The sequence below is a fragment of the Panthera tigris genome, chromosome F3 (assembly GCF_018350195.1).
Source record: "Panthera tigris isolate Pti1 chromosome F3, P.tigris_Pti1_mat1.1, whole genome shotgun sequence".
Taxonomy (NCBI): Eukaryota; Metazoa; Chordata; class Mammalia; order Carnivora; family Felidae; genus Panthera; species Panthera tigris.
In genome coordinates, this window is record NC_056678.1 from 18,691,739 (window position 1) to 18,715,825 (window position 24,087).

General features: G+C 41.8%; 1 protein-coding gene across 2 annotated transcripts in view; it reads left to right on the forward strand.

The window, feature by feature from the left end:
* PAPPA2 (pappalysin 2) overlaps positions 1 to 24,087 on the forward strand; it is a 269,050-nt gene that overhangs the window by 97,616 nt on the left and 147,347 nt on the right. For both annotated transcript variants that reach the window (XM_042976274.1, XM_042976275.1), the window contains exons 3-4: positions 1,175 to 1,320; positions 22,264 to 22,557. In XM_042976274.1, the coding sequence (XP_042832208.1) occupies positions 1,175 to 1,320; positions 22,264 to 22,557 (440 nt within the window). The remainder of the gene's footprint in view (positions 1 to 1,174; positions 1,321 to 22,263; positions 22,558 to 24,087) is intronic.

Sequence of the window (24,087 nt, forward strand, 5' to 3'; positions counted from 1 at the left end):
CAGTGTGGTTGGGAGGCAGAACAAGCAAGAGAAGAAGGGTCACGCTGTCCTAACATGAGCTTCTGGATTTCAGATTTCAGCTGGTCTAGCAGAATGGCAGCAATGAAGCATGATCTGTGAAGGAAATTTCCAACTAATGTTGAGGGAGCTGTCTGCCCAGTTCAAGCTGTGATAGGGACATTCCCCTTTTTGAGTGGCAGACCATGATCACTACGGGAAGCATCCAGTGGATCCAAAGGGCCACTGAGCTCTGCTTTAGTTGCTTGTTCTTAAAATAGCTCTTCAGTGAGACTGTTGAGTGAGTCTGTTTGCTTATGGTAAGTTTAAAGTTTCACTGATGCGAGGAAGATGAAGGTCTTTGGCTATGTATGAGCTCATAAAGGGACAGCATGCTTGTTTCCCTTTTTTATGGGCCGTACGGCATGTGTTTTTAGTAGACCTTTAATTCTGTGCATAAGTGCAAACATGATATTGCCTAGTGCTTTGAAGGCCACCAGAAAAGATACTTGTTAGGTAGCATAAGGTAGTCGGAGTTGGAGTCGTGTCTACAGATTAAGGGACTAGAAAGAAAAATACATACACAATTAACATTCTTTGCAGTTACTTTATGATATCTTTTCCTACCCATAACTCATCTTTTCTTTTTTCTCTTTTTACTTTATGTTTCCTAGTCACCATTATGTTTTTTTTTTTTTAAATAAGGCCCAAAGTCACCATATACTGAAACAGAGATTCAATTGGTCCTCTGATCATAGTAACATTCATGCAGTGTGGCAGAAGGAACCAGGAACTGAGAGTTGGAACTTCACCATGGCCTGGGGTTAATCCTCTGGGCAAATAATTAGGACTATCATTAGATTTATCTTGAAAAAATAACCTAGATGTAGAGTGGGAATGGAGTATGACATCAAACACTGAATATTCATATAAATAATATAGTGCTAAAAATACCGTGCTAATAATAAAATAACTCCACGTTATTTATCGTGGAGTAAATCTTCCAAATGTGTGTTAGTGCCTTTTTTGTGATCTTTATGACAGCCTGGTCTCTGCCCCTCTGCCCCTCCAGAGGGCAATGCTGGCTGGGAGTGTCAGAGTCTGATTCGGTCTGGCTCTGCTGTTTTCTATGTACTGATCCTCGGCATGACGTGCTCTCCTCTTGTGTGCTGTCCAGGGCATACATGAGTGTGAAGGAGCTGAAGGAGGCACTGCAGCTCAACAGTACTCACTTCCTCAATGTCTACTTTGCCAGCTCCGTGCGGGAAGACCTTGCAGGCGCTGCCACCTGGCCTTGGGACAAGGAAGCCATCAGTCACCTGGGTAAGTGAAGACCAGATATGGCAGAAAACTTAAGGGGGCCCCAAGGGACTATGCGAAGCGAGTTTGAGGAAAAAAGAAATAAAGAGAAAAATACATTCACTCCGTGAATTCGCTGCCTTGGGCTGAGGATGGCTTTTGGGAGAAACTGTCAAAATGTTTAACACAGATAAGAAAGAGGTATTAGAGCAAACAGTGGCAAATACTCAGGATGTTCTAGACAAATATATGATCTCTAGGTAAATAAGTTGCTGATGTGTAATAAGATCCGTTTTACATCTTGGAGAGCCTCTAGGGGGAAATTAGCAAAGAAGTTGGCTGGACTGCAAAACCTGGTTTGCAGTCATCACTGTGCAGAAAGGCTGGCATGCTGTGCGTATGGGTCCTCGGGATCCAAGGATCCAGGATCGGGGGGCCTGAGGATATCCTGGGAAATTCAGGCCGGTGGGACTTGCCTGCTTACCTAGGAAAAGGGTGACACCTTAACACTTGAACCTCTGCATTCTTAAGAAATATAATTCCTGTTACAATGTGTTATCATTGTTATGAAGGAAATCTTACTGATCAGTCAATAAGTCATTAAATCAGTTAATGTGGATAAAAAGGAATTACACAATAAAATTTATATGTAGAGTCTTGAGTGGGATTCTACCAAAATTTATTTTAAAACTGCATTACCATAACTGGGAGGCATCTTTCATGTCAGAAAGAGAATGACTGTAGAGACTAGAAACCATTTTATAAATGACTTGAAATAGGTTATGTGAAGTTAATCTTCTTAGTAATCATTTATGAGGCAGAGAGAAATAAATTGAAGGAAGATCACATAATGCTGTAGATGTGAAATCCATGTATGATTGGGTCATTGTGAAGTAGAGTCCAAAACAGGTTGAACTGATAATTAAAGAAAATATGAGCAAGTTGTCAAAGGACAGCTAGTATTGTGGATTGGGGAAGGTGGAAGACGAGAAGTAGGTTAGCAATAGATGAAAAAATATTGTTTGCTGCTCAGGGGGAAACCAGAACGTGAAGATCTCTGGAGTGAATCAGGTCAACATCTAGAAGGGGTACATATCTCAAGCAAAGGAGGAGACAATAAAAAATTAAACATGGGGTGGTCCAAACTGAATGCTGTGTTAGTATGTTGGGTTTCATTGACTCTGTGGTATCCGATACAGTTTTAGGGCTCTGCAATCCTTGTACCACTAAATTTTATATTTGCAGCTCAGGGTACATGAGAAATCAGAAACTTGTGGGGTTAGTGCTTTCTAGATGAAAGCAAATGTGTCATTCTAGCCTTCATGGTAGGCTAGAGGGTCATATTCCAATAATGCATTTAATAATAGTGAGTTCAGAGGAACACACAACACTGCAAAAAAGTATCCCCAAGTTAGTGCACACCTGATTTGCCAATGTTTAACATTTTTGGTGTATATGTGAGAGAGTCCTGACGGCAAGGTTTACCTGGCAGTAGTTTTCATGATTCCCAGATCTATCATTGGGAACTGAATCTATGTGTTTAAAAACCTTTAGAAGTGATCTGTCTGGCCATTATGGAGACAAGTCTTGGACTCCTGATAAGAATCACTGGGCTGGGAGCAGACCACCGAATGTTTTCTAACTTTATTGGAGCTGAGCCATTGACAAGATTCATTTAACTATAAAAATGGATAAAATTTAAAAAAAAGTTATTTGAAGACATCAGACAACAGCCAAGACAACAAGGATGAAGGCCCAATCCCAGTGAGAAGAAAATGCATTAAAGTGAGATCTGTATGTAACTCAGTTGTTTTTTTCCATTCAGGGAAATTGCCAAATTCTCAGTGAAAGGAATAGAGGCAGAGCAGAGAGCAGCTAGAGCCTGATGAAATCTCACTACTGGGGAGACAAAAATTGGAGGTCAGGCCTTCTAAGTCATCCGAGACTCCCATAGAAATAGAAATCCCATCCAAGTACTAACCAGGCCCGACCCTGCTTAGCTTCCGAGATCAGACAAGATCAGGCGCGTTCAGGGTGGTATGGCCGTAGACGAAATAGAAATCCCAAAAAAGAGCCTGATGTTCTGCTCAGAATTTTCTTTTAAAATATCTGCTAACTACTAACCCACGCATTCTTAGGGCTAGTGGCCAAGAAAACAAATATAAAATAACTTCTAAGAGATTAAAAAACCAAACAATGGTTTCAGGAGTCTCATAGTAGAGGGGAGAAAAAAATTGGAGCTGAGGCCCTCCCTGTCAAGGAGGAGGGGCCCTGAGGGACAGAAAGGGCCCATATAATACAAAGCTTAAAATCCAGCCTGGAACACTCTTAAATCTCTGCATGAAAGAAAGTCATTTGCTTATATTTAAATGCCTAGCAAAAGAAAATTGAATATACTCTAGAGGAAGACAGCATCATGAAGAGCTTCTACAAGTTGTTATGCACAGTATCCAGCAATCAATAAAAAATTATCAGTTATGCCAAGAGACATGACCAAATGATGGTAAATAAGCAATCATTAATAAATACAGACTCACAGATTACCCAAATACTGCAGTTATTGGATATTGGCTTTAAGATAATTATATTAATATGTTAAAAATGTATTTAAAATGGAGAGTATATTCAGAGAACTGGAATGAATAATAATGAATTAAATGGAAATTTTAGAACAAAGGTATAGATTGAAATTAGGAAATTAATAGGTTTGTGAGTAAGGGAGAGAATAAAAGAACTAAAAGATTGTAGAAAACATTCATACTGAAGCTCAGGGAGAAAAAGTCTTGGAAAAATATAGAAAATAACTTGAGACATGTGAGACCTGATGGAAATTTTCTAATGTAAATTGGAGATCTGGAAGAAAAAGAAAGCTATCGGGTCAAAAAAATACCAAGGAGATAATGGCTGCGACTTTTGTAAAGTGACAGAAGATATCAAACCACAGATTCAAAATGTTTTACAAACCCCAAGAAGGATGAAATAGAGAGAAAATAACAACTAGATCCATTATAGCAAAAGTACTTACCAACCAAAAACAGAGCAAAAACCCCTCAGAAGTAGCTAGAGAAAAAAGGTACATTACTTTAAAAGGAGAAACCGTGACATTCATATGCTGACTTTTCAACAGAAACTATGGGGGTCATCAGAGAGCAGATATAATTTCTTAGGTGCTAAAAGAAAATAACTGTCAACTTAGAATACTGTATTCAGCAAAAATATCTTTTAAAATGAAGAAAAATTTAAAATATAGTCAGATAGATAAAAACTGAGATGATTTGATATCAGCAGTAAAATAATACTGGAGAAAACTATGCAAGCAGAAAGAAAATGACCCCAGATGGGAAGTAGAGACATATAAAATGGAATGAATGATATTAGAAAGGATACAAATATTAAAGGTAATAATAAAAATGTGTTTTTGGTTTAAAATATGGGTAGAATCAAAAGATAACAACAACCACACAAAAGACAGAAAATAAATGAAGTTAAAGAACTTAAGGTGCTTTCCTTGCCTGTATCTAGAAAAATACTGATTTTAGTAATTTTAGATAGTAATAAGTAAAAAATGCATGTTGTTACCTTTAGGGTGACCATTAAAAGACAAATAATCTTTTACAAGTTAAACCAGCAAGCCATGAATTGACCCAGAAAAGGCAACAAAAGGAGAGAAAATAGGAATAAATAACAGAACAAATAGAAACAAAAAGTAAGATATTGATTAAGACCTAATGTATTAGTAATGTTGAATGCAAATGGAAAAAACATATCATTTTTTTAAATAAGATGTCCCATGAAATGTTTTGAGATACCCATATGTTTTAATTTTTTTTAAATTTATTGAGCGAGAGAGAGAGGGAGAGAGAGGAAGCACGAGTGGGGGAGGGGCAGAGGGAGAGGGAGTCTCTTAAGCAGCCTCCATGCTCAGTGTGGAGCCGACGTGGGACTCGATCTCACGACCATGAGATCACGACCTGAGCAGAAATCAAGAGTAATATGCTCAACCGACTGAGCCACCCAGGCCCCTGTAAACAATACCACTTTAAAGTCAAAAAATTGTCAGATTGAAAACAAAACCCAACCATGTGGTGCTTGTAAGAGACATTTCTTAAACATGAGAACACAAAAAGACTGAAAGTATAAGGATGAGAATATATGTATAATGAAGATACTAGTCCAAAGAAAGTCAGTATAGCTTTCTTATATCAGATAAAGTAAACTTTAAGGTAGTACATATTACCAGAGATAAGTAGGAATACTTTATAATGATGAAAAAGTAAATTCAATTAGAAAATATAACTGTGATAAATTTGTACATCCAATAACATGCCCAAAAATATGTAAAGCAAAATTTGACAAAAAGAAAAAGAAAATAGACAAATCCAAGATCATAGTTGGTGTTTTAAAAGCAATTTTCTCAGAAAATAGTAAATAAATATTTAGTAGAGGTCTAGAATATTTGAAAAATGATAAATAAATGACTTAGTTAACAAAATTAGGAAAGTGTATTTAAACAGTGAAGAATATACGTGGTTCTCATGTGTCATGGAAAATTTACCAAGGGCCAAAAAGTAAACTACAGAGAATTGCCATCAGGAAGTCTTTGCTATCTCATATCACTGGAAAGAAGCTAGAAGTCAATAACAAAAAAAAACCAACAAAAAACTAGAAAGTCTCCAAATATTTGGAAACTATGTAATAAACTTCTAATTACCTCATGGTTCAAAGAATAAATTGTAAGGGAAATAGGAACATATTTTAAAATGATTATGACAATAGGGCGTATCAAAACTTGTGGTATATACAAGAAGCTGTAAGTAGAGTGAAATCTGTAGCTTTATACATTAGAAAAGGAAAAATCGAAGCTATCCATCTCAAGAAACGAGCAAAGAAAACATATTAAATAAAAAATGAAGACAGAGGAAGTAATAAAAAGAATAACGAAAAAGAGAAGAAATAAAAAGAAAGTAAACATTACTTAGAAAAAAGTTCAGTTTTTTAGGGGAGGGGCCAAGAAAAACTGATCAAAAAATAAAACACGAGAGAGAAAGAATATATTGCCACTATGAGACATGAAAGAGGTAATATTTTTATATATGCTACAGACATCAATAGCCAATAGGTATTTTCAGCAAATGACGTTACAGCAATTGGGCATTCATGGGCCAAAAAAAATTGAATTTCAATATGAATCTCACACCTTGTAAAAAATTAACTGAACATAGATCAGAGATTTAAATATAAAAAACAAACCTATAGAGCTTTTAAAAGAAAACATAAGAGAAAATCTTCAGGGCAGGGCTAGATGAAGAGTGCTTACATATGCACTCAAAGCATGGTCCATAATAATAAAAACTGATAAATTGGACTTAAAACTTAAAAAATTTTCTCTGAGAAACACTTTGTTAAGATGAACAAAGAAATGGCAGACTTGGAGACAATATTTGAAGACCACACATCTCCTAAAAAATCTGTATCTAGGATATATAAAGAATTTCAAAATTCACTAGTAAGATATTCCAGTTAGAAAATGGGCAGAGACATTCAGGGCACCTGGGTGGCTCAGTCAGTTAAGTGTCCAACTCTTGATTTCAGCTCAGGTCATGATCTCATGGTTTGTGGGACTGAGCCCCATGTTGGGCTCTGTGCTGACAGTGGGGTGGGGGTGGGGCCTGCTTGGAGTTCTCTCTCTTCCTGTCTCTCTGCTCCTCCCTCTCCCTCTCCCTCTCCCTCCCTCTCTCTCTCTCTCTCATAAAATAAATAAATAAACATAAAAAAAAAAGAAAATGGGCAAAGACATGAACAGACATTTTACCAAAGAAAATAAGCACATGGAAAGATGTTCAGAATTATTAGCCATTAGGGAAATGCAAATTAAAACCATAGTGAGGTATCATAACACACTTTTTAGAAGAGCTAAAATAAAGAACAGTGATAATACTAAATGCTGGTGGGGATGCAGAGAAACCAGATCTCTCATACATTGCTGGTGGGAAAGTAAAATGGCACAGCCACTCTGGAGAGTACTTTGGCAATTTCTTATAAAACTAAACCTATACTTACCCCATGATCCAGCAGCTGGACTCTTGGACATTGATCCCTGATAAATCAAAACATACGTCCACTCAAAAATCTGTACATCAGTCTTCATGGCACCTTTATTTGTAAGAGCCTAAGAACTGGAGAAGACAAACATGTCCTTCCATGCTAACTGCCTGAGCGAAGTGTGGTACGTCCATACAATGGAATACTACCCAGCACTAAAAAGGAACAGAGTGGGGAGGCACCTGGGTGACTCAGTCGGTTAAGCGGCTGACTTTGGCTCAGGTCATGATCTCACGGTTCGTGGGTTCAAGCCCCGCGTCGGGCTCTGTGCTGGCAGCTCAGAGCCTGGAGCCTGCTTCGGATGCTGGGTCTCCCTCTCTCTCTGCCCCTCCCCCACTCACGCTCTGTCTCTCTCTCTCTCAAAAAATAAAAACGTTTAAAAAAGGAAAAAAGCATGAATACATACAACAACTTAGATGCATCTCAAGGATATTATGCTGAATGAAAAAAAAATCTCACAAGTTACATGCTGTATGATTTAGGTGGCATTCTCAAAATTCTATGTAGTAGCCTCAAAATGAGGAAATTATGGAAATAACAAGTTAGTGGTTGCCAGGGGCTGGGATCGGGGTATGGGGAGAGGGACGTAGGATGGGTGTGACATGAAGGATAGCAGGAGAGATTCTTAATGGTGATGGAATGCGGTGGTAGTTCAAGGTATACGTGTGATAAAATTGCGAAGAACCGCAAGACACACACATACACACACAAGTGATCGTTACAACTGGTGAAATCCGAGTAAGTTCTATGACCTCTATGTGCTCTGCGAAGGCTCACTGAATGAAGGGATGAATGAATAAGTGAGTGAAGGTATGAAATTGAAGTGGTTTCAAGAAGAGTTGAAATTGTCTCATGAGTCACTGGCTCATAACGAATTGCAAAAGAAGCTAGACATATTTATATTTTATTCTTAAACCCCTGAGGAATAACTGTTCTATAACATGTTCCTGAATGTGCTTTTCAAAAGTAGAAGACTAGACTGAACAGCTGAAAGGCCTGGCTCAATATGAAGTTGCTCACGTTCTTATTTATTTCTGGTACGGTCATAACTGTGACTGAACAAAGGAACCATATTGACATGACTCAGGGGTAGAGCAGGTGTAGCATTACGTGATAGAGGAAGACATTAGGATTTTCTAAATAGGGTCTTTCCAAGACTCAAGATTAAGATTGTCTGTGTCAACATTCAAGAACCCTGCATTTTGAGGGTCGGCAGATAAGTACACTAGCCTGAGAGTTTTGAAGACTGAATCTAGTTTCTGACTACCAACGCCTTAAGTCGGTATGCACAAAGACCGATGTACTGCATGCTTGTGCTTTTCCATCCACAGCATTTCTGACTTCTAGCAAAATTTTGTGCTTTTAAGACTGTGGTAACGCAGGGTAGAATTCTTTAATAAATAAATAAATGAATGAGATCCCCTTGAGCTCTAACGTTCGGTAGTTGGACATCTTTAGCCTTAGTACGCAGCACTTGAACCGAAAGTATATCTTCAAAGGCAGGAGACTTAAATTTACAGTAAACCAGCCTTTTTGTAAGCTCGCCATACCGTTCTCATAATCATTTATTCAAAGAAAAGCTGTCGAATCGGTCTGTGGCAATAGAGTTACAACAATAAAATGAGTTCACCCTAAAGGTTTGCGCTGCGTAACGGCGAGGCAGACATACAAATAACACACTTCCGCTATGGTGGGATGGCACCTAACGTGAGGTCAGGTAGGAACAGGGAGAGAAAGTGCCTAACTGTGCTCAGAGCATCAGGGAAGAACTCCCAGAGGGGTGGAGGCTTGAGAGGACAGTTGAAAGAGGAGCCATAGTTGGCTTGGCAGACCATGAGACCGAATTCCGGGCTAAAGGAGCTGAGGGATACCAAGGTTCAGGCCGTTCAAAACCTGGGCGTGCCGAGGAGTGGAATGTACTTGGGATGGCTAGAGCAGTGCCTTCCCAACTTACTTTTGCTGTCGAAAAGCAACATCTAAAAATATAATTAGAAGCTTAAATAGCGGCAAAGAAAATAACTCCTGCCATATTATTTTAAATTATTGACGTTTTAAAATAAAATTTAAATGTACTCTCCTAAGTGAATCTTTGGTCACATAATGATTTGATAATTACCATCATTCACAAATTCATGGCCATGCACTTTTTTTTTTTTTTTAACACTGGCAAGTGATTCATTGTACTTTTTTTCTCTTTGAATTTGTGTTTCCGTTCCATTTCTCCTGTAGAACTTCACACTAACGTAGCATATACATGTTTTTAAAAGTCTTTAGTGAGTCATCTATTTCTCTGCCAAAAACATATTTTATTTTATTTATTTTTATTATGTTTATTTATTTTTAACAGCGAGAGAGACAGTGCAAGGATGGGGGGTGGGACAGAGAAAGAGAAGGAGACACAGAATCTGAGCAGGCTCGAAGCTCTGAGCTGTCAGCACAGAGCTCGACGCGGGGCTTGAACTCACGGAATGTGAGATCATGACCTGAGCTGAAGTCAGACGCTTAACCGACGGAGCCACCCAGGAGCCCCCAAAAACATATTTTAAATAAATAAAACAACTCTTTTGTGATAATGTTTCAATTAAACTTTTTATTTCGATATAATTGCATGTCCACATATGTTCTAAAATACGGTACCAAAAGATTCTACGTACCCTTTACCCATTGTCCTCCAGCAGTAACATCAGCAAAACTGTAGTGCAGGAACACAAACAGGATATTAACATTGATACTGATCATAAGTTATAAAGTGTCAAAAGATTTCTTCTCAGTGAGTCATCTTTTGAAATGATTACTTGTCCAAAATTGATCAAAACACTGTTTTAAAATGTTGATTAATAACTAGCAAACAAAAAGAGAAATGCCTATTTTAATGAGAAAAATGTGGCTTTTGTTCCTCAAATTAGTTCTTGTCTCTGTGGATGAATAGTAGTTATTGCTACAGGGTAACAAGATTCAGCACCAGTTATACATTGCCTTTTGTTTTCTTTGATAGCTCTGAGTGCTGAGGAACTTGTTAACATAAATAGATGGGAAAAAAAGGAACTCTGTTTGATTGACTGAGTGCATAGTGGTGCCAAGGTAGAAAATACAGGAAGAGAAGGAGCACATGGGGAGCTGGTTTGGTTTGGATATGTTGAGTTTGGGGTCTCTGCAATCTGACTATGAAGGCACTTTCACAGAAGCAAGAGGAGGAGCTGGATTCAGGGCTATACCAGCTACCTAAAGACAGAGCTTTGAGAAAGTCCTGTGTGGGCCACAGATGCAGCTGCTGCAGAGAAATGAAGTCAGTACAAGTCATTTTGGCCAGGTTAGAGAGGAGAATCTGTCGCTCTCTGGCACAGAAGTTAGACACTTCAGAGTTTTCTGGGCCAGTCATCTTTCTAATTGTTCTAGGTGGTGCCCGTACGGCCAAAGAACACTCTGAAATCCTGATCAGATCACTAGCAACATGCCCCAGTGTCCAGGAGACCCTGGAACTGAGTGGGAGGGAACTTGAACCTGGCTCCTGATGAGGGTGTAAACCTATCGGGTCTTCAGGTCATGTAGAAAAAGTCTTTGAATAAATAATAGGGTGGGCTATGGCCTCCCTTCGATAAGAACAAATGGAATCTCGAGCAAGTCACTTCTCTGAGCCTTCCTTTCCTATGTATAAAATGGGGACGATAAGCACAAGGAAGAGAACCTGGCACGTAGTAGGGCCTCAATAACTGTTAGCTCCATTAGTAGCAGCAGCAAGAGTAGTAGATGCTCCGAATACCACGTGTCTGTGATTACCCTTTCTAGTTGTGGCCTCAGTCTACCACCTCACCTTCAACCTGGAGATTTTTGGTGCCCGGGAAAGGTATTGGCTCCTCTGGGGCCCGGTGGACTGGAGGAGAGAGCCAGAGCTGGCACAAGGTGATGCAGGGGCGCCTGGGTGGCTCAGTCTGTTAAACATCTGACTTCGGCTCAGGTCATGATCTCACGGTTCGTGAGTTTGAGCCCCGCATTCGGCTCTGTGCTGACAGCTCAGAGCCTGGAGCCTGCTTCAGATTCTGTGTCCCCCTCTCTTTCTCTGTCCCATCCCCCTCTTGCACTCTCTCTCTCTCTCTCTCTCTCTCTCTCTCTCTCTCTCTTAAAAATAAATTACCATTAAAAAATGTGACAAAACTAAACAGCAAAAACCAAGGTCATGCAGATGTGGCAGCTATCTGGGGAAAGGCAAAGTAACAGCACCATGGGGGGCAGGGGAAGGTGAAAGCAGCAGAAACTTGCTCAGAGGTGTGATATCTCTCCCCCAACCAGAACTTAGGAGTCCCCAGGGCAAACCTCAGCATGCTCCCAACCAAACTGTTGGACCCTGAGATTAGCGTGTTACATCAGTTGTGACACATTCACGCACCGTGTGGGTGAGGTAGCAGGTGCTGAGAAATAGCCATGGATTTGACACGTGGCAGTCTGGAAATCTTGGCCAGACTGCTTCTGTGGAGTGCAGGGGCCGACAGCAGAGTGGGAGGGAGGGGCTGAAGAGTCTACAGAAGGTAACGAGGAGCACGCTGGTGCAAGTAGTCGTTACATGGCCAGGCCAGAGTGGAACAGATCTTGTCCCCAGTCCGCTGCTCCTCTCTTTACGGTGCCAAAGCGGGATGATTTTCCCTGGAGACAGAGAATAAACGAGAGACCTAAACTGGAGAGCTCATGTAAATATGAGGGATTCTAGAATCATTCATGAGTCGGGGCCACATGACGGGAACAAGATGAGGACCGTCCCTAGGAATTACCCACTGGCTGCTATTATAGATAATTTAATTGTCAGAAGATGATATTCAGCAAATGGGATTATTCTGGGTGCCTTGGGGTTTTGAACATTGGGAGCATTCTTGGATGTTGAAGACTTTAGATAAAATTGACCTAGGATATGAATTTCATGCCCTGAAATTGAGGCGCTCCAAAGGTAGGTTCATGCATTTATAAGTAGGTGGAGTAAACAATCACCTTTTTTTGTGACTACTTGAAAGGTCTCCTCTTTTAAAACATGTCCTAGTCATTATTGGACCCTTCGTGTCCAGAACAGTATCTGACATAGAACAGATGCTCAATAAATGCTAAATTAATAAATGAATTTTTAAAATATCTTCCCCATTCATACTTTGTGGTGCCTAAAATTCTGGTGTGAGTGTGTGTGTGCATGTGTGTGTGTGTGTGTGTGTGTGTGTGTAACACTACCATATCCATAAGCAAGGAAAGGATTAACAGACTGTCTCCAGTGCCTGGGTAATGACCTCTTCCAGCTATTATGAATCAGATTACTTTTCTCCCATGGTGTGGAGGTGGCTAAAGACCCCTGAGTGCTTGACACTTGAAAATAGGAGTGGGCTGAGAGACTATAAAAGAGGACAGAAAGTGACATCAGACTGTACAATCTTCACCCTCTACACATTCTTGTCTTGGTTCAGTCTTTTCTTAAGTTTATTTTTATTTATTTTGAGAGAGAGATAGAGAGCAAGAGGGGGAGGAGCAGAGAGAGAGGGAGAGAGAGAGAATCCCAATCTGTGCTGATGAGCACAGAGCCTGATGTGGGGCTCAAACTCACAAACTGTGAGATCACGACCGGAGCCAGAATCAAGAGTTGGACGCTTAACTGACTGTGCCACCCAGGTGCCCCTGTCTTGGTTCAGTCTTGCCCAGAACAAGGACTTCCTTCTAAGGAGACCACAGGCTGTAAAACTAAGAAGCTGATACAAGATTTGGAGATGGATGGATTCTGGGCTGGTTTTGTTAAAAGCTTGCTTCTTTTTCTAGCTTCCATGACCTCTTTTTTTTTTTTTTTAACCTCCCTTTCTTTCTCTCCCTTTGTCTGTCCATCTGCCTCCGACTTCTTCCCTTGCCCTGCCCTGAAGTGCTTTTTCCTCCACCCTGAGGCATACTTTGGTAACTTTGTCCCTTGTTGTGGAGAGTGTGTTTGGAGGACTGTGGTTCAGCCAGTAACTGGAAGTAATTATGGAAGCACCTGCAGACTAGCCCTCAACCTCCTTGTTTTATGGCCATATAACATTCAGCCCTAAAAATTTTACAGAACTGTTTTCAAGTCGTTTCAACTCATGTCCTTTACTCAAACTGCCTGAGTTGTTTTCTTCTTCTCCTTCTCCTTCTTCTCCTTCTCCTTCTCCTTCTCCTTCTTTCTCCTTCTCCTTCTCCTTCTCCTTCTCCTTCTCCTTCTTCTTCTTTTTTAATAGAAGTAGCTTTGGGAATCCTTCTCTTTACCATGTGCCACTCTGGCGGTCTTGTGCCAAAGCCGAGAAAAGCCAGTTGGAACTTGGAAATGCAGCATCACCTTGGGACTTGGGCTCTCTACTGCTGAGATTTCATCTTTTAATCAGCGACTGCTCTTTTTTTCTTCCCCTGCACCATCCCCTGGACCACACAACAGCCCTTTCTTATTGTTTTAGCTTGTCCCTTATAATCAAGGCTGAAAGGTCTTCTAAGAACGTATTTGTGCTTCCCTGTCAGTCCATTAAGCAACAGCTGTGCCACATATGGCCACCAGTTGCTACATCGAGGGAGCCCCTTTCATGTTATGTTCTATACACAAGTTAGTGGTGCTGGCATGGATTGACTTCAAGGCTCAATATATACATTCATGTATGCAAGAAATGTAACTTTTATTTATTCTTCTATAATTGAACTTAATTTCTATTTTGAGCCCCTACTTAGCTGGGTAGTAGACATTTACTCTTAGTCAATTGAGTTTGTTTTTTTTTTTTTTTGTTTTTTTTTTTGCCTGAGGCTGTGTCTGTCTTTAGAGATGGCTTACAAATGCCAAGGTCATAGGGGAAAGAATGCATTTTGTCCTTAATAATTATCAGGTGATGCTGGTCACATGAGATGACTGTTGTTTCCATCACAAGGCCCCACCTTCAGGGGCTCTCTGTGGAGGTTCTCTGTCCCTCTTCCCTCTTAGCCACTTTTCTCTAGAACTGGGGCACTTGCTCAGGAATCCGTTACTGGAATAAGGCAAGATCCCCTGCTGTCAGCTCTATGCACCTATTTTGAATCCTTTCACTGGGGTCTTGAAATATAGAATACAGTCCACTTTATCCGGACCCACCACCATCTGTACAGTCCCATTATTTCCCTTTTATCTCTTTTCTCCTCTGCTAGTTAAAAAAAAAATTGTTCTGGGCTAACATGGTGGTGACGGCATTGGTAATGTGAGGCAAGGATCACTACCCTCGTTCACTTACCATGTTGGCTAAACCCTGAATCTCCTCAGGGCCCAAATGGCATACACTTTGAAAATCTCACAGACAGAAAAGGGCTTCCTTTTTTTTTTTTTTTTTTTTTGCTTTTCACTCCATCTTCTACCTCCTAGGGAGGTAATGGCTGAATGTAGAAGAGCCTGACCTCTTGAATTGGCAATGGACTAAGAGACCAGGAGCCACTGGGGTAAAATGTGAGTACTTCCAAAATGTTGCCCTCCATTCACACTGTCGCTTCAAAGTTTCCCTTGAGTGGGTACTCCTGGGTTTTGTCATCTCCTAAGCAGCCTTTCAAAACAAGTGTTGGGGAGGTGAATGAAGTTAGAGTCTGATAGTGTCTTAGAGTAAAGTTTGAAGAACCAAGATATTGTTGAAAATATATATTGTCATGTCTTTCTTCTACTTCCTGTTTCCAGGTAGCAAATAAAAGCTGAGAACACAGGGATGCCTGGGTGGCTCAGTCAGTTAAACGTTGGACTTTGACTCAGCTCATGATCTCACAGTTCGTGAGTTTGAGCCCCGCGTGAGGCTCTGTGCTGACAGCTCAGAGCCTGGAGCCTGCTTCGGTTTCTGTGTCTCCCTCTCCCTCTGCTCCCCGCTGGCCCCCCCCCCCCACCCATTTGCGTGCACACACTCTCTTTCTTTCTGTCTCAAAAATAAATAAACATTAAAAACAATTTTTTTTTTAAAAAAACAATTTTTAAAAAAGCTGAGAACACAAAGAAAGGGATTCAGTTGTAGGGAAGGAAATCCCATCCCCCTATTCTATCACCATATTTTATCCCTCATTTGAGGAGAAACAAAACTGAGCAGTGGTTTTGAGTATAAGAAATGATAATTATATTCTGTATAACTAGGGAAGTAGGAAGGAATAGATTATTGGAAATACAGAAAAAAGGTGTCTTGGGTAAATCTGACCTCCCAGCAAGGTCTATGAGTAATTAAAAGGAACAGTCCAATCTGCAAGACTTCCTTTCCATACACAATCACTATTGGACTAAGTTTAGGCTATTGCAAAAAATTTTTGAATGTCCGTGTGTTGTGTGTGAATCGAATGGGCACTTGTTTATTCACAACTCTGTCCAAATCTCATCTGTCTCCTGGGTGCCCATGGATGTCAGAACCCGAACAACATGGAAAAAGTGTGAGCAGCCTAGGGGCAGATCAGAGCTCCTCTCGTGGAGAGATGCTTGTCTGCCTTGCCTGGCGATGGCAGTTTTCACTCTGGAAAGCCTGCTCTGTTTGTGGTCAGACGCCATCCCAGTTTCTTGATGAATGAAGATGGTTAGGAGGAAGCCAACAAAAGGTGGGGGCAGGTAAGCCTGTGTGGCCAGGCTGCCTTATATAATTACAGTAATATTGACAAATGGTCTAAAATACAGTTGGGGTTACTTTGTTTCAGAAAATCAGCTAAATGCTTATTTATCCACATCACTGTTTTAATCTCCGTAACAACCCTTTGAGTTAAGAACTCTCATATTACCATGAAACAGATCAGGAAATAGCCTGGAGAGCTTTTAAGGAGTATTCCCAAAGATAAGGATCGATACATTTCCAGTGAGTGTCCACAGCCAAAGAAGGAGCCCACGTCACTCCAAAGGCCATCTTGTGTGAGAGGCTTCTGGGAAGTGCTGTGAGGACCCCCCGGTACCCACTGGGTCAAGTCTGACCCATGACAGTAATGGAAAGGCAGGAAAGTGTGGGGCACAGATAGGCGCATCAGAAGATGCTGCTGCTTTGTGTGAATATTAACATAGAATAGGAACTGGAAAGTAGCACTTGGTAGTATCTTTTTATTATTCCTATTAAGTTGCTCCTGGAAAAGGATTACAGGTTTCCCCCAGCGGGTGGGAATTCACGGCTCCTCAGACTCTCCTCTGTCAGATCCAACTAATAGAGGGCAGGAAGGGCTTGTCATTTGAGGGACTCTGTTTTTATTTATTATTAATCAGGTCTCATTCCTTCTTAATGAAAAGAAGTTCTCCCATTCTTCTTTTTAGATTTTGGGCAGCCAGTCTTTATGTCTCACTCAGGCTTTGGTGTGAATGTGTGTGTGTGTGTGTGTGTGTGTGTGTGTGTGTGTGTGATTTTTATCAACACATGAAAGAACTTTTATAAACTAAACCATGAAATAAAGTCTCTCCCCTCCTCCCCAGATGGGTGTATGATTGTATGATTAAAACCTACTCCCTTAATAATTTCACAAGTGTGTTTTAGTTGGAATAAAGGTTGACTAGAAGAAGCGTGTGGGACCCCCTGCACATGGGACGGGAAGGAGAGGGCGTGAGGATGAGCAGGTGGTGAACCTGGATCCCTTGAAGGTCTAGCAGATCTGAGTAGAATGTCTGTGGTTGCTCATGCCTAGCTTTCTCCTTCCCCTCAGGCTCCCGAGAGGCGGGGAGTCTTGGAACACAGGTTACGAGGCCAAGGGGGTGACAGTCGTGATAACCCAAGTTTTTCTTCACGTGGTATTTATGATTGCCGACACAGTCCCGAATGTTAGCTCTTAGAGGCACGAGATGAGAGGGACTCTAGGTGAGAAACATGGCTAGCCCCCTCATTTTGCAGCTAACCTTGGGAAAGATGAAGGAGCAGAGCCAAGGTCATACACTACTCAGGGTCAGGACCACCTTCCAAATTTCTTAAGTTCTGGTCCGGCGTGATTTCCTAACCTCAGGCTCTAGCGAGCAGAATTACTGTAAGAGGATCCCGGGCTTTTCCCTCAACATGTATTGGTGCACACAGCACTTACTTCTAAATTAGAATATATAACATTCTACCTGACACACACATAGCAACTGAACTTATTACTGTGCGTTCCATACAATGATTTGGGGGCGAAAGTCTCATCTTTCTGGAGTAAAAAAATAGAACAGTAAAAAAAAAAATAGAACATAAAAGATTTATGTTTTTAATTAAAATTTAAGTGTTGCCTGGTTAAGTCTACACTGTCCTTAATGTGCATTAAGAGTGCTATGGCAGAAAACCCTCACCACTGTCATTGGTGTGGAGGAGATTTGCTGAGCATGGTAAGAACTTGCATTTTTATGCTTCTTCCTCGTCTTACAAATAAGCTGGTTTATTGAAAGGAGAATATTCCTATATTGGGAAATATCTCATTTGGGGTTGAGGCAGAAACTTCTGGAGGATGATGAGACACCCACTAGTACAATGACCACTCTCATCCTCATCCAGTGCTCCCAGAAGCACACTCCCAGCCACCCCTCCTTCCTATTTTTGCCAGCCCTTCTTCCTGTAATCTTATTTCTATTCAGTTATAACCCCTTTCTTCTACCACTGGAGGAGATCCCAAGAGGACTTGAGATGGACTGACCATATGTATGGGTAGAAAGTAACTGTTACTTGAGAGTTTGCTTTGTCTTTGGTACTTTGTATGAATTGTACTCTAAGGAATCCAGTATTCCTTACGTCGAAAGGTATTCTACCCCAAACAGGTTCTGTGTTCAAACAAGTTTGGGAAGTAAAGGGTTCAACAAAATTGCTGCAAGGCTTTTCAGAAGCTATAGTTCTTCGGCCAGTCAATCTGCAGGAGGTGGGTGTGGCATGCTGCATTTTTCTCAAGCACACCTAACCATCAGATACGACAGAGGGGCAGAGAGAGAAGGAGACACAGAATCCGAAGCAGGCTCCAGGCTCTGAACTGTCAGCGCAGAGCCCAACGTGGGGCTCCAACTCATGAACCATGAGATCATGACCTGAGCGAAGTTGGACACTCAACTGACTGGACCACCCAGGCGCCCCCTGAGATTGGTTTTTTCTTTATGTTTATTTATTTTTGAGAGAGAGAAAGACAGAGCGTGAGCAGGGGAGGGGCAGAGAAAGAGGGAGACACAGACTCTGAAGCAAGCTCCAGGCTCTGAGCTGTCAGCACAGAGCCCGACACGGGGCTCGAACCCATGAACCGTGAGATCATGACCTGAGCCGAAGTCAGACCCTTAACCAACTGAGCCACCCAGGCACTCCCAGATTGGTTTTTTGAATCCAAATCTTGCTTAGAGGTGGGGGAAGGGAAAGGAGGAGGAGGGAAACAGGATAAGTGTGTGTGGGGGGGGGAAGGATTGGGGTGGAGGAAGGCAGAAGAGAGTGATGACACAAACAGCATGGTGCTCTTAGAGCACCTTTGCTCATGTGGATGAAAAAGAGCTGAGAGGGGCCCCCCCGGGTGGCTCAGTCAGTTAAATGTCTGGCTCCTGATCTCGGCTCAGGTCATGATTTCACAATTCGTGGGATTGAGCCATGCATGAATCTCTGTGCTGACAGCATGGAGCCTGCTTGGGATTCTCTCTCTCTGCCCCCACCCCACTCATGCCCTCTCTCTCTCCCAAAATAAATAAATAACCTTAAAAAAAAAAACAAAGAAGAGTTGAGAGCCGAAGTATGAACTTTGATGATGATTACTAGTGCCATTGCTGTAAACATGAAGGGGTCAGCATCTTGAAACGTGGAAATGCTGCATTTTGCTGGCTTTATGCAAATACTGAGCACCCAGGATGTTACTGGAATAGATCTGTTTTCAAATAACTTTGTGTTGACATAATGATGCACAAATGAAAGAAATATACAGAAAATAATTTTATAAAAGGAAAGAAGGTTAATACGAGAGAATAAAAACTTCTACTGGAAGTGATAGAAATGATGAACAAGGGAAGTGAGGTCTGGCTCTGATGTAGATGTGAGAGCAGATAGTGTATTTCAGGACGTGTCTGGGCATGCCTCGGTTAATGTCAGCATGTCTGAGTAGACTGGGAGAAGCTAGAACTTGGACTTAGAAACTGTCATTTGCAGGAAGGTAGTCACTAAAAGGGCAGGTTGAGCCACCGGGTGTGGCACCAGATACCCGGTGATTCCGTTCTGCCCACGAAACCATTTATGTAGTTGTCTTTAGGGCAGCACATAGAATTCAGAAATGAGACAGTCCCTGGAAAGGATCTTACAGAAGAAAAGCAGAGCCGTTCTTTTGGAGGGACTGCCGTACTCAGTGGACTGTTGATACAGGGAGGGCTCAGGTAGGAGAGATGATGCACGGCTTGGCAGTTGGGGTCAGATCTGAATCAGAGGGTCAGGGGCAGCCTGGAAGCAACCAGAGGGTTGGTCCAGAGCTGTTGACATGGCCCTGTTTCAGGTCCTAGAGATGAGGATGAGGCCCGATCCCGACAATGTTTGAAGGTCAAGTGGCTCCAACCAGATTGGGAATCTGAGATTGGAAAGCTGGGATCGGGAAGCTAGACACATAGAAGCTGGGACACTGAGAGGTCTTTAGCATTTACTTTTGGAAGGTTACAGCGAGCCCACTACTTTCATCCAAGCCCGGATGAATGCAGTCAACTGTTCTTTGAAACACCTCCCTGGTGTTCTCAGGGAGATTTGGGGGAGGTGAGGGTGGGACATATTCCCGTAGTGCCTCTGACATTCTGAAGTGAATGGTAGTTTGGTTGGACTTGTCTTTCGTCTCAGTGGTTGTTGGCTCCTTGTGAGTATGGGTCATGAATTCAGAAGCAGCACACATAACTGTCATTTACTAAACTCCTCCAGCATGCCAAATGCTTTAGAAGACCCAAACCTACAAAAAGCAGGAAGTAGGTGTCATCATCTCCACTTTACAGACGGCACAGCTGAGGTCCTAGAAGCTCAGATAGCTGTTCAAGTCCTCAGAGCTAGTATGTGGAGGGCCAGGATTCAGACCCAGAATTCCCTGACTCTAAACCCCATGTGCTTTCATCCATACCAATGGCTTTCAATCTGGGAAGTCTCAAACAATACTAAGGCATAGATCCCCATCCTCAAATATTTGGATTCATTTCATTGGGGCTAGCATTTGGACATCTGTGTTTTTGTTTGTTTGTTTTGCTGCCACATATACATTGATTTTTTTTTTTGAAATGAATTAGCAATGTAATTTAAAAGTATACATTGGGGAACCTCCATTCTCTTTACCATAAAAATTGTTGTATCAATTTACATTTCTACCAAGAGTGTAATGGATCTTTTTTTTATGCAATTTATTGTCAAATTGGTTTCCATACAACACCCCGTGCTCATCCCAACAGGTGCCCTCCTCAAGAGTGTAATGAATTTGACAGTTTTGTTTCACTTTCTTTTAATTCCAGTGGAGTTATCATGCACGGTTATGTTAGTTTCAGGTGTCCAGTGTAGGGATTCAACGCTTCCATACATCACCTGGTGTTCATCAGTATCACCAGTATGCTTAATTCCTGTCATTTATTTCACCCATCCTCCCCCCCCCCCGCCCGCCCCACCTCCCGTCTGGTAACCATCAGTTTGTTCTCTATAGTTAATTATCCGTTTCTTGGTTTCTCTCTCTCTTCTCTCCTTTGCTCATTTGTTTTGTGTCTTATGTTCCACCTATGAGTGAAATCATATGGTATTTATCCTCTTCTGAGTTAGTTTACTTAGGATTATACTCTCTAGCTCCATTCACATCATTGCAAATGGCAAGATTTTTATGGCTGAATACTGTTGTATATCATGTACCATCTCTTCTTTACCCATTCATCAGTCAACGAATATTTGGGCTGCTTCCATAATTTGTCTGTTGTAAATAATGCCGCAATAAGCATAAGGGTACGTGTATCCCTTTGAATTAATATTTTTGTATTTTGGGGATAAATTCCCAGTAGTGCAATTCCTGGATCATAGGGTGGTTCTGTTTTTAACTTTTGGAGGAAACTTCATATTGTTTTCCAAAGTGACTGCACCAGTTTGGATTCCCATCAGTGGTGTGAAAGGGTTTCTTTTTCTCTGCATTCTCACCAACACTTACTGTTTCTTGTGTTTTTATTTTAGCCATTCTGACAAGTGTGAGGTGAAATCTCGTAGTTTTGATTTGCATTTCCCTGATAATGAATGATGTTGAACATCTTTTCATGTGTCTGTTGACCATCTGTATGTCTTCTTTGGAGAGATGTCTGTACATTTCTTTTGCCCATTTTTAAATTGGATTCTTTGTTTTTTGGGTATAGAATTGTGTAAGTTCTTTATATAATTTATATACTAACCCTTTATCAGATATGTCATTTGCGAATATCTTCTTCCATTCAGTAGGTTGCCATTTCGTTTTGTTGATTGTTTCCTTTGCTGTGCAGAGGCTTTTTATTTTGATGAGGTCCCAATAGTTTATTTTTGCTTTTATTTCCCCTTGCCTCAGGAGACATATCTAGAAAAATGTTGCGATGGCCAATATCAGAGATATTACTGTCTGTGCTATCTTCTAGGATTTTTATAATTTCAGGTCTCACATTCAGGTCTCTAGGACATCTGTGTTTTTAACTTCACTAGGTGCTGTTAATGTGCAGCCAGCGCTAAGAATCCTGGCCCTCTATCATGTCGTTTCATCTTTATTGCTCTCCCTGGCTTCTAGAACAGCCCTCATCTATGTTGGGGGCTAAAGACGCATTTATTAATTAGTTCAGATGGTGTTTGTGACCAAAGGGAAAAGCAGGTGACTGAATGCCACTAAAAGTTATACAGTATTCCCTTAGAGGCTGAAATTGAACACTGGATGTTTACCAGCAGACATAATTAAGGATCAGAGGGCTGCTATTCGTTACATGCTTAGAGATGTTTTCCAAATCTTCCATTGCAGGTGGCGTTGTCCTCAACCCAGCCTATTATGGCATGCCTGGCCATACCAACATTATGATCCACGAGGTGGGGCACGTCCTGGGACTCTACCATGTCTTCAAAGGGGTCAGTGAGAGGGAATCCTGTGATGACCCCTGTAGGGAGACAGTGCCATCCATGGATACGGGAGACCTCTGTGCTGACACCGCCCCTACTCCCAAGAGTAAGCTGTGCCAGGACCCAGAGCCTACCAATGATACCTGTGGCTTCACCCACTTCCCGGGGGCTCCGTTCAGCAACTACATGAGCTATACAGGTATCACGACAGTTTCAGTATGTGTATCTGCTATGAAGATTATGTGGGGGCCTTTTGGGGCCAGGGCGGGGTATGGAGGTGTGGGAGGTGGAGAGGCCTGTGAAGCAGTCACTCATGCCAGAGGGCTGAAGTGTATTTACCACGGCATATTCTTTTTCATGTGTGCCTTTGAAGAACTTAAACAAATATGGAGATGAGAAGGGGTCTAAGGGGGTGGATTCTCCTACACTAGAGGTCAAAAGAAAAACACACCTCTATCTTGGATGGTTTAAAAAGGAGACAAAACCCAAAGCTCTCTTGAGATTGCTTTGACCTCTAGAACTTGGTTATTCCTGTTCTTGCCTACGTTCTTAGGCATTCTCTCTGAAGGAGACTCCCAACAGTGAAGGAAAGAAGTTTCTGGGTCAAGGTGCCTCTGTGCTGTTTTTGAAGTTAGTCAAGAAGATGGACCTAGTTAATTTTAAGCTCAAGCTCAGGATTCCTTTTTATTTTGTTCTTTTTTAAGGTATCAGATTTGCTTCTTCCAACATGAGCCAAGGGCTGATTCTTAGCTTGCCTACCAAAGGAAAAAAAAAAAAACAGGTGCTGTCTTATTTAAAAAAAGGCACTACTTTCCTGGCCCTGGGAACAACCCTATTATCTGGTCTTGTTATCCTGGACTATGTCTCTTACTTGTCCAGTTTCTCTTGCTCATTTCTGGCAAAAAGTAGTAGTTATCATAATCTCTTGGTGACGGACTCAAATTTATCCCTAAAAGTAAGGACTGATTTGCTTTGATGACTGAGAAGGAAGGGATGATTTTTCTGTAAGGTGAATGGTCTTGTTTGGTAATAAATTCTAAGGCTATCCTCTCCCCCCCTCCAAAAAAAAAAAAAAAAAAAAAAAAAGATAAACCACAAGGCCTTGGTCATGCCTCTGAAGGAAAGAAGGGAAGAAAAGAGTGGTGACCTGGTCACCTATTGTCTCATTTTGGCATATAATTCAGGTGCACTGAATTCATAAGGACCAGCAGCCCTGCCTCCCCCCAGCGAGGACACAGTGGCCCTTGCCATGGGAGACCAGACAATGGGGTGCAGAGGGCAGAGCTGTTTAGGCACCGCCTTTGAAGTGGGCCGGGAAAACCATCTAAGGAACAGGGGGCAGTGTTCGGCTGGTGTGCTTTCATTAAAAAAAGCTCTGAGGGGCGCCTGGGTGGCTCAGTCAGCTGGGCGACCAACTTCGGCTCAGGTCATAATCTTGTGGTTCATGAGTTCAAGCCCCACATAGGGCTGGCTGCCGTCAGGCTGTCAGCGCAGAGCCCTCTTTGGAGCCTCTGGCCCCCACTCTCTGCCCCCCACCCCGCTGGCACTCTCCCCCAAAATAAGTAAATATTTTTTTTTAATTTTTTTAACGTTTATTTATTTTTGAGACAGAGAGAGACAGAGCATGAATGGGGGAGGGTCAGAGAGAGGGGGACACAGAATCCGAAGCAGGCTCCAGGCTCCGAGCTGTCAGCACAGAGCCCGACGCGGGGCACGAACCCACGGACCG